Source organism: Armigeres subalbatus, chromosome 1, assembly GCF_024139115.2.
Source record: "Armigeres subalbatus isolate Guangzhou_Male chromosome 1, GZ_Asu_2, whole genome shotgun sequence".
NCBI lineage: Eukaryota > Metazoa > Arthropoda > Insecta > Diptera > Culicidae > Armigeres > Armigeres subalbatus.
This window is the reverse complement of record NC_085139.1, coordinates 251,391,990-251,406,681: the sequence shown is the minus strand read 5'-3', so window position 1 is coordinate 251,406,681 and position 14,692 is coordinate 251,391,990. Positions and strand designations below refer to the sequence as shown.

General features: G+C 47.4%; 1 protein-coding gene across 1 annotated transcript; it reads left to right on the top strand.

Moving 5' to 3' along the window:
- The first annotated feature begins 10,354 nt into the window (after nt 1–10,354).
- On the top strand, nt 10,355–10,860 carry LOC134207192 (uncharacterized). The gene is made up of 2 exons (XM_062682918.1): nt 10,355–10,397; nt 10,490–10,860. Exons 1-2 carry the CDS (start codon nt 10,355–10,357, stop codon nt 10,858–10,860), a joined length of 414 nt encoding a protein of 137 aa, XP_062538902.1.
- The last annotated feature ends 3,832 nt before the right edge of the window (nt 10,861–14,692 follow it).

Below are 14,692 nucleotides of genomic sequence, written 5' to 3'. Positions count from 1 at the left end.
GAGGTGGTGGGTTTTAGCGCAGCTCTCCCAGACCGGCATGCCATATTCGATTACAGGGAGGATGATTTGCTTGTAGACAGCAAGCTTATTTTTCAGGGACAATGACGACCGGCGGTTGATCAAAGGGTACAGTAGTTTCAACAAGACGTTACACTTTGTCACCGTTTTGTCAACCTGTTGCCTGAAAATAAGCTTGCTGTCGAGGGTCAAGCCAAGGTAGCCGGCCTCATTGGCCCATTCCACAGTCGTGCCATTGATGATGATTTCACAGTCTCCAGGCGGAACAAGTTTAGGGGATTTGGAGTGGGGGAAAATGATGACCTGGGTCTTCGCCGCGTTGATACAGATCTTCCAGCTGGTGAGGTACTCTGTCAGGGCATCCAGGCCTCGTTGGAGTTTTGCCACTAGCGCTCTGATCACTCTACCGTTGTAGACGATGGATGTGTCATCTGCGAACAGAGACAGAATGCCGCCTTCTGGAGGTTCTGGCATGTCGGAGGTGAACAGATTGAAAAGCAGGGGACCAGGATACTGCCCTGGGGGACGCCTGCGACGATGTTGTGCGCATTGGAACTCGCTCCGCTGATTGAGACCCGGAATGTCCTTGCCGACAGGTAATTGTTGATGATTTTCACCAGGTAGCTGGGAAGATTGTAGCGTTGTAGTTTGTACACCAGGCCATCATGCCATACATTGTCAAATGCCTTCTCGACATCGAGTAAGGCCATGGCGGATGTTTTCGAGACAAACTTGTTCCGTCTGAGGACGTTGGTACCTCGGGTCAGTTGGTGTACAGTTGACCGACCGCGTCGGAAACCAAACTGTTCCTCGAGCAAGATGTTGAGATTTTCGGCAGACTCAAGTAACCGATGATTAATAGCTTGTTCGAATAGCTTGGATAACCCTGAGAGAAGGCTGATGGGTCGATAACTTTTGGGGGAGGAAGGATCCTTCCCAGGCTTCCGGATGGGGATGACTTTCGCTGACTTCCAGGACGATGGGAAGTAGCTAAGCCGGAGACACTGATTAAAGATCAGCGATAGGTGCTCAAAGAACGGAGCACTCATGTGTTTGAGCTCGAGATTCAGGATGCTGTCGAAGCCTGGGGCCTTCATGTTCTTCGACGATTTGATATAGGCCGTCAATTCGTCAGCTGAGATCTCCAACTCCTCCGAGAAGTCGTTGGGAATCAAATGGATGTTGTTAGCATGCTCGTTGACGGCTGCTTCGTGTGGACTGACGATGTTCTGCCCAAGATTGTGTGAGCTGACGAAGTGACGACCTATTTCAGCGACCTTCTCTGCAGGAGTTATCAAGCGATCCTTAGAGCCATTATTGTCTAGTGGGATCAAAGGTGGAATGGGCCGAGGCTTGGATTTTAGAATTTTGGTCATTTTCCAGAACGGCTTAGCATAATCTGGGAGAGTGCGGATCTTATTCGAGAAGTCGTTATTTTTGAGGTCCACCATTCTGGCCTTGATAATTTTGTGATTCGATTGCAGCGTGCCTTAAGCTCAGGCAGTCCAGTACGCTGAAACTGCCTGCGAGTGACATTCCGCAATCGAATCAAATCTTTGGTGAGTGTATCGATGTTTAAGGAGTTGCTTACCTGCCGAGCCGTCGGTACGTGTTGCTCTCGGGCCGCCGTGATCGCCTCCTCGATAGCGCACAGCTGGTGGTCGATACTTTCCGGCGTCTCCGGACGCACCTCGTAGTCGACGGTGTTATCGACGCTCTGCTGGAAACGCTGCCAGTTCACTCGGTGGTAGTTCCGCCGTAACTGCTGGTGCCGATTGACCGAGGAGCCCAGTTCCGCCACCACCGGATAGTGATCCGAACTGAGCTCCTGGTAGACAACCGGCTGCGAGACGTGGTCACTCAGGTTTGTTACGTAGAGGTCGAGCGTTGCGTGGGCACCGGACCGGCTCAGCCGAGTGGGGGAATCCGGGCTCAGGATCGTGTAGTGGCCTTCCTCCATGTCGTTGCTCCAGATGGTGCCGTTTCGATTGCCGCGACTGTTGCCCCAGGCTTGATGTTTGGCATTCAAGTCGCCGGCAATGATATACTGGCCTTGCCTCCGCGTCAGCTTGACGATGTCCCTCCGAAGGGCAGCCGATGATCCATCGCCGGCTTTGGCTTGCGTTGGACAGTACGCCGCGATGAGCGCGATTGTGCCGACCGAAGTGATGATTTCGACACCGATGGCCTCGATGACACTGAGCTGGAAGCTTGGAAGCAGACGACAGTTGATGTTGTAGCGAAGAGCGATGGCCACACCGCCTCCCATGGTCGGCCGGTCGAGTCGCACGATGCGGAAGTCCGGGATGTTGATGTTCACCTCCGGTTTTAGGTGCGTTTCGGTGATGAACGCCACGTCTATTTCCTTCTCCTCAAGGAAATCCTTCAGCTCGATTGTTTTGCTCTTTAGCGAGCAAGCGTTCCAGTTGACCAGGCCCACCCTAGCAGCCATTTTCAATGATGAACATGCCAAGTGTGAAGACCTGGTCGAATCGGGTTTTGCAGCCGCGCAGTCGAGTGGCGAGCTGCGCGAAGATCGGCATCAGTTGCTCCGGAGTGTACAGCGGGGCAGATTCTTCCGGTGGGACGGCTTCGTTCTCCGACTGCCGACGGAACCCAGGAGGAGGAAGCGGGGCCATTCGCTGGTGGATGGTACCGACGATGCTGGAGCTTGGACCGATGCAGCTGCCGCTGCCAGTCGCTTGTGCGGCTGTAGCGGTGGGAGTATTGGAATCACACGACGGGGAGCCGGGATGGCTGGAAAGTTCACCTCGTTGATTACAGGAACACGGTTCTTCTTCGGTCCTGGTGGAAGCCTTCTTCCGGATTTCCAGGAACTCGGCTCGCTTTGGGCAGCCCTTTGTGGTGGCCCGATGTTTGTCGCCACAGTTGGCGCACTTGGGATCGGCCACCTCCATTTTGTCGCACTCGTCAGTCGGATGGGGTTCGCCACACTTGTTGCAGCGCGGCTTCATGCGGCAGTTCCTGGTGCCGTGCCCGAAATTGAAGCAGTTGGTGCATTGCGTGACATCGCGGTGCACTGGCCGATATCGCTCCCAGTCAACGACGGTGTAATTTATAACGCCAACCAGCTTCAGGTCTTTCCAGGTAGTGGAGCCGTGCTCCAGATGGATCAGGTAAAGCTGGTCGCGATATTTCCTCGCCTTGTCGTGACGAGCGATCTTGTGGACGGCTACTGGCTTCAGTCCGCAACTTTCAAGCTCTGCTTGGAGCTCTTCCTCCTTCATGTCGTGAAGTCCTCGCAGCAAAGCCTTGAGCAGCTTCGTGCCGGGGTGGTCATGAGTGTAGTACTCATACTTGTGGACCTCGAGGAACTCCACGACGGATTGATGATGGTCCCTGTTGGCCGGCATCACTTTCACGCCCTCGCTGCAGAGCCGAAAAGTACATTTCAGCCCCTTAGCGATCAGCTGGCGAATTTTTGGGCGTAAATCCGGCGGATCGCCCTTCACAAACACGGGCGGGCACTTCTCCTTCCGCTCCGGTTGCACCTGCGATTGCTGCTTCTTCCTCTTTTTCGGCGGATTGCCGGCGTCATCAAGCGGCAACGGCGAGAACGCGTTGCTCTGCAAAAGCTGCTTGGAGGGGTTACCCGTGCCTCCAAGAGCAGTGCGCTTAGGCACTTTTCAAGCGACCGAATCGGCCACCGAGTCTCCCATGACGGGTCCGGGAGAAAATAACGCCAACGCGACAAGCGAAAACGTAAACAGCGAACGAACGAGAAAAAACACTTCGAAAAAAAAAAAAAAAAAAGCGCGAGCAAAAAACACGTCCGTACGTGTTGCTGTCTCGAACTGGAATCAAGAGTGAGGTACTGAGTCGTATGCCTTTTTATAGTCGATATACGCCATGCTCAGGTTTCTTTGCTTGTGGGTGGCCTGCCCAACAACGACTGCATCAATGATGACCTGATCCTTGCAGCCTCGTGTGTTACGTCGACAACCTTTTTGTTCCTCGGTCATCAGGTTGTTGACGTCGCAATGGTTCTGCACCCTCCTCGCTATTACCGATGACAGCACTTTGTACAGACTCGAAAGGCACGTTATTGGTCTGTACTTGGCTGGGTTCAAAGTGTTCCGATCCTTCGGCAGAAGATAAGTGACACCCCTAGTGATGAATTCCGGTAGCTGCCCGGGGTTATCTAGTACCGTGTTGAAGCATTCCGCCATCCGCCCGTGGACTGTTGTGAGTTTTTATACCAGAATATATGCACAAAATCGGGTCCTGGTGCAGCCCATTTCTTGGTATACGGTCACGTTGATAGTGGTCATGTCTCCAATTCCACCACAATATCGCTCTTCTTCTGCCATCAACACCCCATCGCCGTTGTGTATGACGGAGTTCTCCCATAGATTGGACCAATACTGCGTGACTTCTCCAATAATCTCCGGAAGGCCTTCGCCAAAGTCGGCTTTGTAGTTTCGGATGTGGTTGTAGAACTCCCTTTCGTTGATGTTGAATATTCGATTTTGCTCCTTCCTCTTCGAACATTCTCCATAACGTCGCAGTCGTTTAGCAAGAGCACTCAACCGCTGTACATGGGTGTCGAGGATCTCAGTTATGTTCGCCTCGGTGAGATCACGGAGTTCTGTGGGTTTCACAATTTCAGCAACATTCCGAACTAGCCTGGTTGATCGATTCCCTGCTTGTACTGTGTTAATCGACCAACCTTTGACCGCAGTGTGGCGATGCGGGTCTCCAGACGTCGCATCCACGCGGGTTTTCGTGCTTTGGGGCGTGCGCGTCCATCACTCTCACCTTGTGGGCGCGTTCGCAATCCCAACGTTCTTACAACAGCCACTGCAGCCGAATACACGATAAATTGCAGCTCCTCAAGGTTTTCCACGGTTTCTAAGTACTGTGGGCAAATATCCTGGTTAAGGATGCTTACTGTACTCGTCAACCGATAGGAGTACTGCAAATTGGGTATCCGGTGTCGGGACATGGGGTCTGTCTTACGGAACTGTGTAACTGCTGTGCCCATATGATTAGCTAGTTCGTCCTTCAATTGCTGTCGTTGCAATTCCACTGTTGGTCCTGGAGCAGCGGGTGCAATCGAATCGCGACGGTTACTTGCGATTGATGCATCCAACCCAACAGAACTCCTTCTCGACGTATCGCTCGATCTTGCCTAACTTGATCTAACTTATTATTATTATTATTATCATTATTATTATTATGTTTTTACTTAATTTTTAAAATATAATGTGTCATGACGGCCTTCAGGAGGCGCTAGTGTGTTTTTTTTTTAATTTGATAACCTAACTACTTCTTCTTCTTCTTATTGGCATTACATCCCCACACTGGGACAGAGCCGCCTCGCAGCTTAGTGTTCCTTAAGCACTTCCACAGTTATTAACTGCAAGGTTTCTAAGCCAAGTTACCATTTTTGCATTCGTATATCATGAGGCTAACACGATGATACTTTTATGCCCAGGGAAGTCGAGACAATTTCCAATCCGAAAATTGCCTAGACCGGCACCGGGAATCGAACCCAGCCACCCTCAGCATGGTCTTACTTTGTAGCAGTGCGTCTTACCGCACGGCTAAGGAGGGCCCCTAACCTAACTACTATGTACACTAATATTTACAATAAAAACGAACAGTGGGTAATGTCTGTGACATAACCGCTAAGTGGACGTAGGACTTGACTTGACCATGCCTTTAAGATACATAATATGTCCAAATTTCTCACATCAACTATTTTGGATAAATAATCGGCGTTGCCTACCATTCCTTGGCAAAATCTTCTCATCAAACCGACACAGAAATCAAATCTACCTCGAACAAGAATCATAAAAAAAAAAAAATTCAGGAAGTATCTGTCCGGTCACGAAATAGGGACACGGCAGGTATTTCCGTCCTTCGTCGTAGGGGCTAAAACCATCGAAAGCAACGTACATTTGCTAGATCTCCACTATAGTAGAACGTTTCTCCTGAGCTTACGATTTGGTACGTATGAGTTTTACAAAAAAGCGTCTTTTTTATTGGTTTTCGAGACTATGACGAACAGACGAAAATACCTGCCGTGTCCCTATTAGCCTCGACAGTGGCAACCTTCCCACTGAAGGACTGCCTGAAATAAACCACAAGTTGGCTCAGCAGGGGATGTAGGGCTTCCTAATCCGTGCGATAGCGACTGAAGGAGAACATTATTTTTAACTCTTAGAGCCTTGAAAAAGGCTGTTTGCTTCGGCTAAGTGCAAAAAATAAGAAAACGATCTTTTTGAATAACCGCGAATTTCTAGTGATGGTATAAAAAAGACTGAATGCTCTGCGAGCGAATGCACTTTTCTTTTATACCTACTTAATTTTAAATCTTCTCTGCTTCCCAATTGGTGGGCCAATCAAAGCGTCATCATCATCAACGCGTTCGAGAAGGTCTTCTTTTTTTTACGCTTGTTGCTCGCTGCTGGCGTCTATTTCCTAACAGGACTTTTCGCTAGATACAGGCCAATAAGCGAGCTTAGAATTGCAGTTCAGGTGGGAAGTACGTGTTCTTTTCTGAGACAACATTGTTAGTAGTAGAAGGAAGGAAACACTCGGACATGGGATTTCGGGTGATAAGATTTAGAATTGGTAACATGGGACGATCATTCGGTCACGTTCGCTTTGTGTGCGGTCAGTATCAAACAATGTTTTTCTACATACTTTTTTATCAATGCCAAAAAATCCAACATTTGATGAAAAATCGATTGATAGTATATTAATGTTTAAGCTGTTATCGGTGGTTTTTTATCCAAATAAGATTATGTGAGAGATTTGGACATCTTATGAATCTTTAAAGGCATGCTCAAGCGAAGTCCTTCGTCCACTTCGCGGTTAAATCAGAAAAATTATCCCCTGTTAGTTTTGACGCTATTTATGAAAATCACGCATAAAATTTTATCTCTAGAATATTGGATTTGGCACCCAAGTACAATTTCTACCCCGAAGGGTATTGAAAGCATTGATATTGATCTCTATTATTGGCTCTCTGAAGAACCGTTTGTTTTTTGGACATACATGCTGCATCATGTGGCTTTTCTTCAGCCTGTCTCGGCTCAGCACCGATGCCGGCTGGTCTCGGCTCGACTCTGTTGCTGTTGCCGGTATCTGCTCAGCATTGCTGCTTTGTTGGGACTGCTGATGTACTGGCTAGGTTTCGGCTGATGATGGTCGCTTCGATGGTGTCGAGCCGAAAAAGCGGTCGGTGCAGATTTCATTTCCTGCTAAAAGTGCTGTTCAGTCGATGATGCAGTTGCTTCGCTTGTCCCGGTCAGCTTGACGATGTCCCTCCGAAGGGTAGCCGATGATCCATAGCCGGCTTTGGCTTGCGTTGGACAGTACGCCGCAATGAGCGCGATTGTGCCGACCGAAGTGGTGATTTCGACACCGATGGCCTCGATGACACTGAGCTGGAAGCTTGGAAGCAGATGACAGTTGATGTTGTAGCGAAGAGCGATGGCCACACCGCCTCCCCTGGTCGGCCGGTCGAGTCGCACGATGCGGAAGTCCGGGATGTTGACGTTCACCTCCGGTTTTAGGTGCGTTTCGGTGATGAACGCCACGTCTATTTCCTTCTCCTCAAGGAAATCCTTCAGCTCAATTATTTTGCTCTTTAGCGAGCAAGCGTTCCAGTTGACCAGGCCCACCCTAGCAGCCATTTTCAATGATGAACATGCCAAGAGTGAAGACCTGGTCGAAGCGGGTTTTGCAGCCGCGCAGCCGAATGGCGAGCTGCGCGAAGATCGGCATTAGTTGCTCCGGAGTGTACAGCGGGGCAGATTCTTCCAGTGGGACGGCTTCGTTCTCCGACTGCCGATAGACCCCGGAGGAGGGAGCGGGGGCCATTCGCTGGTGGATGGTGCCGACGATGTTGGAGCTTGGACTGATGCAGCTGCCGCTGCCAGTCGCTTGTGCGGCTGTAGCGGTGGGAGTATTGGAATCACACGACGGGGAGCCGGGATGGCTGGAAAGTTCACCTCGTTGATTACAGGAACACGGTTCTTCTTCGGAATGGTCCTGGTGGAAGCCTTCTTCCGGATTTCCAGGAACTCGGCTCGCTTTGGGCAGCCCTTTGTGGTGGCCCGATGTTTGTCGCCACAGTTGGCGCACTTGGGATCGTTCACCTCCATTTTGTCGCACTCATCAGTCAGATGGGGTTCGCCACACTTGTTGCAGCGCGGCTTCATGCGGCAGTTCCTGGTGCCGTGCCCGAAATTGAAGCAGTTGGTGCACTGCGTGACGTCGCGGTGCACTGGCCGATATCGCTTCCAGTCAACGACGGTGTAATTTATAACGCCGACCAGCTTCAGGTCCTTCCACGTGGTGGAGCCGTGCTCCAGGTGGACCAGGTAAAGCTGGTCGCGATATCTCCTCGTCTTGTCGTGACGAGCGATCTTGTGCACGGCCACCGGTTTCAATCCACAACTTTCGAGCTCAGCTTTTAGCTCCTCTTCCTTCATGTCGTGGAGTCCTCGCAGCAAAGCCTTTAGCGGCTTCGTGCCGGGATGGTCATGAGTGTAGTACTCATAATTGTGGACCTCGAGGAACTCCACGACGGATTGATGATGGTCCTTGTTTGCCGGCATTACTTTCACGCCCTCGCTGCAGAGCCGAGCCCTTTAGCGATCAGCTGGCGAATTTTTGGGCGCAAATCCGGTGGATCGCCCTTGACAAACACGGGCGGGCACTTCTCCTTCCGCTCCGGTTGCACCTGCGGCAGCTGCGATTGCTGCTTCTTCCTCTTTTTCGGCGGATTGCCGGCGTCATCAAGCGGCAACGGCGAGAACACGTTGCTCTGCAAAAGTTGCTTGGAGGGGTTACCCGCGCCTCCAAGAGCAGTGCGCTTAGGCACTTTTCCAGCGACCGAATCGGCCACCGAGTCTCCCATGACGGGTCCGGGGGAAAATAACGCCAACGCGATAAGCGAAAACGTAAACAGCGAACGAACGAGAAAAATTACTTGGAAAAAAAATGCGCGAGCAAAAAACACGTCCGTACGTGTTGCTGTCTCGAACTGATCTCCAGATGAGGAACTGTCGTTGGTGAAGTGAACTCGAGTGGGATTATAACACGGAAGACAAAGATCTGTTGATATGTAGTTGAGATAAACTCTGATGAGTCTTGAACGACAAGTCAGTTCAAGCATTTTATGGAACGTACACACGGTCAAGCAGTTTGACGAACAATGACTCCACCTCTCGTTTATTCAAACATCCGCCAAGTTTCAGCAACAGCGACACGAACAACCAATTTATTCGACCAACAATATCACACACGAACGACCGAAGCGCCAACTTGAGCACCAACCATCAAAAAATATATGGGGGTTTGTGCAACTTCACTACAAATGCTCAAACATGTGCGGCGAACCTTGACTCCACCCCAGACAACTCAAACCAAAATCAAACCGTTTTAATTTTTTCCAACCGAGTCGCCAACTGTCAAATGGTTGTTCGAACAACTTCACACACGTTCAAACAAAGCAGCAACCGAAGTGTTTTCTTGGGGGCGGAGTCAATTTTCGTCAAACTGCTTGACTGGTGTGTACGTTGCATTATGGAAGTTATCTAGAACAAGTGTGTTACTTGTTCCACGTTTGATGAGTATTCTAAGTGAGAGCTCCCAGTAACGGTGCTTTAAAGGAGTGACGCCAGCAAGCACTTCCAGGCTCATGTCATGCGTTGAATGCATGCAGCCAAGGTCAATACGCAAACAACGATACTGAATTCGTTCCAATTTGATCAGGTGGCAATCAGCTGCTGAGAGGAAGCAGAAAGAGCCATACTCTAAAACAGAGAGAGGTACTATAGAGTTTGATGAGGTTTTCCGGGTGAGCACCCCTCCATGTTCTGGAGATAGAAAGTAGAAAATGGATCCTTTTCCTGCATTTTTGTATCAAATACTCAAAATGGAGCTTCCAGATAAATTTGATGGGGGTTGTACTTATAACATCCAACGATTTTGTCAAGATGATGCTGGTTAGACCAGGCGTAGAGATGCGTTCGACCCCCCCCCCCTTTTTCCAGATTCTCCAACTAGTAGTGAATATACTGTTGGCATAGTGATGATTTCGAATTCAATAATGTAACTATGGTAATCAGCGATTGTTATTTTTTCACTCAGTTTAGTATTATACCTTTTAGTAATAAAGACGCTTGTACTAACTGCAGCTGCGTTCTTTACTTTCCTTCCTGATTGTACTGCTCAACAGGTTATGGGCTCAGGGAAGTAAAAACCAGTTACGTTGTATATAGATTGTGATCGTGTATGACGAAAAGAACTAAAGAGGAACCGTGGTTCATTGTGATTCGTCGACGGTAGAAGAGAAATGGATATGGAACTGAAGACGGGTGCTGTTCGTTTGAATTTTGGTAACTACGATCGGTGGAAAGGAAGGACCAAAAATTACTGATTCGCGAAGGTTTATGGCGTGTGGTTGTCAATGATCTACCACCGAAAACAGAAAGGACAGAAGCATGGATCGACAAAAACGAGCGTGCAGCCGCCACAATTGGTTACTTGGTGGAGAGCAGCCAATTGCAACTCATCAAGAACACCTCGTCTGCCAGAGAATTGTGGGACATTCTTCATGACTATCACGTGAAGCAAACATCGGCTGGGAGAGTAGTATTATTGAAGCGTATGAGTCGGTTAGAGCTGGAAGAGAACGGTAATGTAGAAGAACATTTGATCGCAATGGACGCGATGTATGACAAGCTGGCGGAAGTAGGATGTGACATGGCAGATGAGTTGAAAGGTGCTTTCATACTGGCGAGTTTACCAGAGTCATATGAGGGTCTTGTAAAGGTAATGGAAGGCATAGATGGAGGATAAATCATGAAATCATTGAAATCCAAGCTTTTGTACTATAATCGTAAGCAGAAAGTTTCGATAAGGAGGAGAAAGCGATGAAGGTTGTGCACAAAACGGAGCGTCGATTGTCAGGACTGTGGAACGACCAGCGAGTGTGTTTTGAATGCGGGAAGACCGGACATATACGGAAGGGATGTTACAAGTATCTAGCTAGACTGGCAGAGGAACAGCAGGTGGAGTCTTGTACGAAAAATGAACGAACCGATGAACGAGCGCAGGCAAGAACATCAAGTGTGAAGATCGCAGTTCAGGAGGAGACTGGTCATAGTCGATCGATCTGTTTCTCTGCAGTCGAATATGAGCATGCGGATCAGAGATGGGTGATAGATTCTGGAGCATCACGTCATATGACATCGGATAGAAAGTTTTTTACGAGCATTAAACAACGAAGGGACGTTATCAAACTTGCGGATGGAAGAGAGTTGGTGTCTATCGGAGTCGGAGATGGCGTCCTAATCGGCATAGGTGATGACGGCAAGGCAACTAAAGTGAAACTAAATAATGTTCTATTTGTTCCCAAATTAAATACTAGTCTCATTTCCGTTAGATTGATTACAGAATCGGGAGCTAATGTTAAGTTTGGATCGAAACATTGTTTTATTGATAATAACGGCAAAAATATCTTGTTAGGAACCATGGTAGATGGCATCTATAAGCTAAATGAGTTTATGTAATGAAATAGAAACATCAAGGAGGAGTGTTGGCATAGTGATGATTTCGAATTCAATAATGTAACTATGGTAACCAACGATTGTTATTTTTCACTCATTTTAGTATTATACCTTTTAGTAATAAAGACGCTTGTACTAACTGCAGCTGCGTTCTTTACTTTCCTTCCTGATTGTACTGCTCAACATATACTAGAGCCGTCAATCAGATGAATTACAAACTAAATAGGCCTACAACGTAACTATCACTAAATCATATACATAGATATAAAAAATGCATGGGCTATTGTACATTTAACAACATGCGAGTTCTCATGTTATACAATTTGACGCGAGTCCCGGAAAGTTAATTGATGGTTTAATATCTTTCATTTTCTTCATTTTCTATTGTTTTTTCTTCTTCTTCTTCGCTGAGAAAAAATGTAAAAAAGGCTAAATCAAAGTTCTACTGAAGCATATTCACCTATATTTTGCATTACATGCGCCAGCTATTCCGCAAAAGACCACTGGCCTTTCCCTGCGCGCTCAATATTTATTATCATTCCCATGCCACTTGATTCCGCGGCCCGAATTCGAGGCTCTGCTCATAAGCCACCGGCCACACTCTCAGCCCTGCGGGCTCATCCACGCGGACGCAACAAACACACTACATAAGCGCCCCGGTATGTAAGCCCAGTTAAGCAAACATTCGCACACTCGAACAGGCGAATGATATCATAGCGCGCGCTCACGGGGCGGAAGAAAGCCGACACACAATCTCGTTCCTGGCATCTGCACATTTGGGTTCTTTCCGGGCCGATGCAACGAGATTGCCGATGATTAAGAGCGCATGACTTCACGGATTATTAAAAAAAATCTCCGGACAACCAACACCGCACACCGTTGGTTACAGATCTTGATCGTGGACGCGAATGTTTACATTTTGCATTCCCGATGCAGCACCCGGAGCAACTACAGCAGCACTTTTACGGTGCTTTTTCAGGGTGAACAAATTTATGAGGCGAATGCGCGCGAGCTGGAAAATTTGCAAGCAAAAGTGAAACGCCGAAATATGAAATCTGCACACGGACTCTTCTCATCCTTTTATTAACTATGAGCCTATGTGAATTAATTTGGACTTAATTATGGAATTAAATTGGATTGGATATATCTGATTGTGGATCTCATTCAGAGGTGGCGATATGGTGCCATCATTAGTCATATCCAATCAGTGGATGGATTTATCGTCCATTTTCAGGAAGCATATATGAATTGTGCAGCCTAAATGTTCGCTGCAGGAGGAAACTGCCCAGTATCCCACATAAATAAATAAGGTTTGATCGCAAAAGGAATGAATGAGTGACTGCAATATTCAGTGATTGACTGAGTTGTGAAGTACTTCATCCCAAGCAAACCAGAATTGCTCATTTACTTAAGTATTTCCAAAAGAAACTGTATGGAATAATAGATATAAACTTTTCACAATATCCGCAGAAAACTCTGTAAAATACCCTCGGATAATTCTTTGGAGTTTCCACTAAAAATTCTTCTGAATTTTCTGGAATTAATTATGTGGAAACAAATTCCAAATATCTACGGGAATTTTTTTACATGTTGAGCAAGAAAATGTGCGAAAAATTGCGTGGGAAATGCTTTTTCAAAATTTCCAATGACATTTTTTACACATTTTGTTTGGTTTCTGCATTCTGCTCTAAATGGATCAATTCTGGATTTTAATTCATATGAGTGAAAATTCCGTAGCCTGGGAGCAAATTCTTCAAGATCGTAGCAATTCCGCGCTACGAGTATGGTCTTGCACCCTGCTAGTAGCAAGTCCCGCGCGAATCCCGTTATCAGCACCCGGGCTACAAAGCACCTATCCACCACCTCTTCGGTTTTTGCCACCTTCGACCCAACTATTCCAAAAAATGCGTCGTCGTCAATGGGCAACGCAACGGTACGGATCCATATGGCATCGTGTGAAATTCCGCTTGCGTGGAATCACAGTCCAGTTGGTGCGATGCGCGAAATTTGGCTCATCATAGCGCGCGTTCCAAACGTGGGCACTTTAAATGTGCCTCCTTTTTTGGATGGGTGATTTTATTTAGCCGGGAAGGAATGTCTCGTTTAAGCGGGAACGAAACATTCGAAGCAAGGTAACCTGGCAGCGAAATAGACTTTTCTTATCCGAAAGAAGCGCCTAGACAATAGAATCTGAATTATGAATCGTTGTAGGATATTTAATGTAGGTTTGATTACTTTTTATTACAACGGGCAATTGCAATCGAATGCAAAACTCCCTGCTCAAAATCTTTGAAATTCAACAGACTTGGTTGGTATCAAACATCAGTTTCTTGAGTGAACATAAAGCCTTTCGATGTACGAGACAGACAAAAGCGTTAGGAAGTACGAAGCACATTTATTCGGTTACCCTTAGATGGTACCTCCATCTAATAATGGGACATGGACGCGCATTTAGATTCAGTTTTATTGTCATTCTGGTTTGTTGATGTGCGGTCGTAGGTATCAAAGCCGTCATCGTGGCAGTGCGAAACTTTCTCCCAAGCATTTCACGATTATTCTCCTCGGCTGTCGAAAAAATATATAAACGTGCAAACATTCACCTCTGAATGTCACGATATATGGCGAGAGGGTTACCAACCGGGTTGAATCATTGTAGCAATTATCATAATTCGGCTTCAACATTTCAAAAGGGCGATACTGCTTTTGTAAACAAGTGTTTCTCACGTCGCTGTAAACAAGTATTTCTTGAGCCCACCCACGTAATACAACACCACTGATGGAAGCAGCGAATTATCTTCCTTCAATTGTGGGTGGGCACAAATTAGCCCCCAGGCGATGAGAGAAGTTTTTGTTTACAAAAGCAACTCCGCCCTTTTGAAATGTTGGTGCCGAATTGTCGATAAAAAGGCTTGCAAGATGTTCGCTAAAGTTTTCCAGATTGTCTTTCGGCTGTCTGTCTAGATGTCTAGAACTTTATGTCAAACATTATACTATGGCCTTAAAATTTTGGTGAATTGAGAAGGAAAACGACACGATTGTTAGCATATGCGGTATTTCGAAAAATTTCGTTTCAGGTGGTTCGAAACGAAATTCCGCGGAATTTTAGCATGGCGAAATCGCAT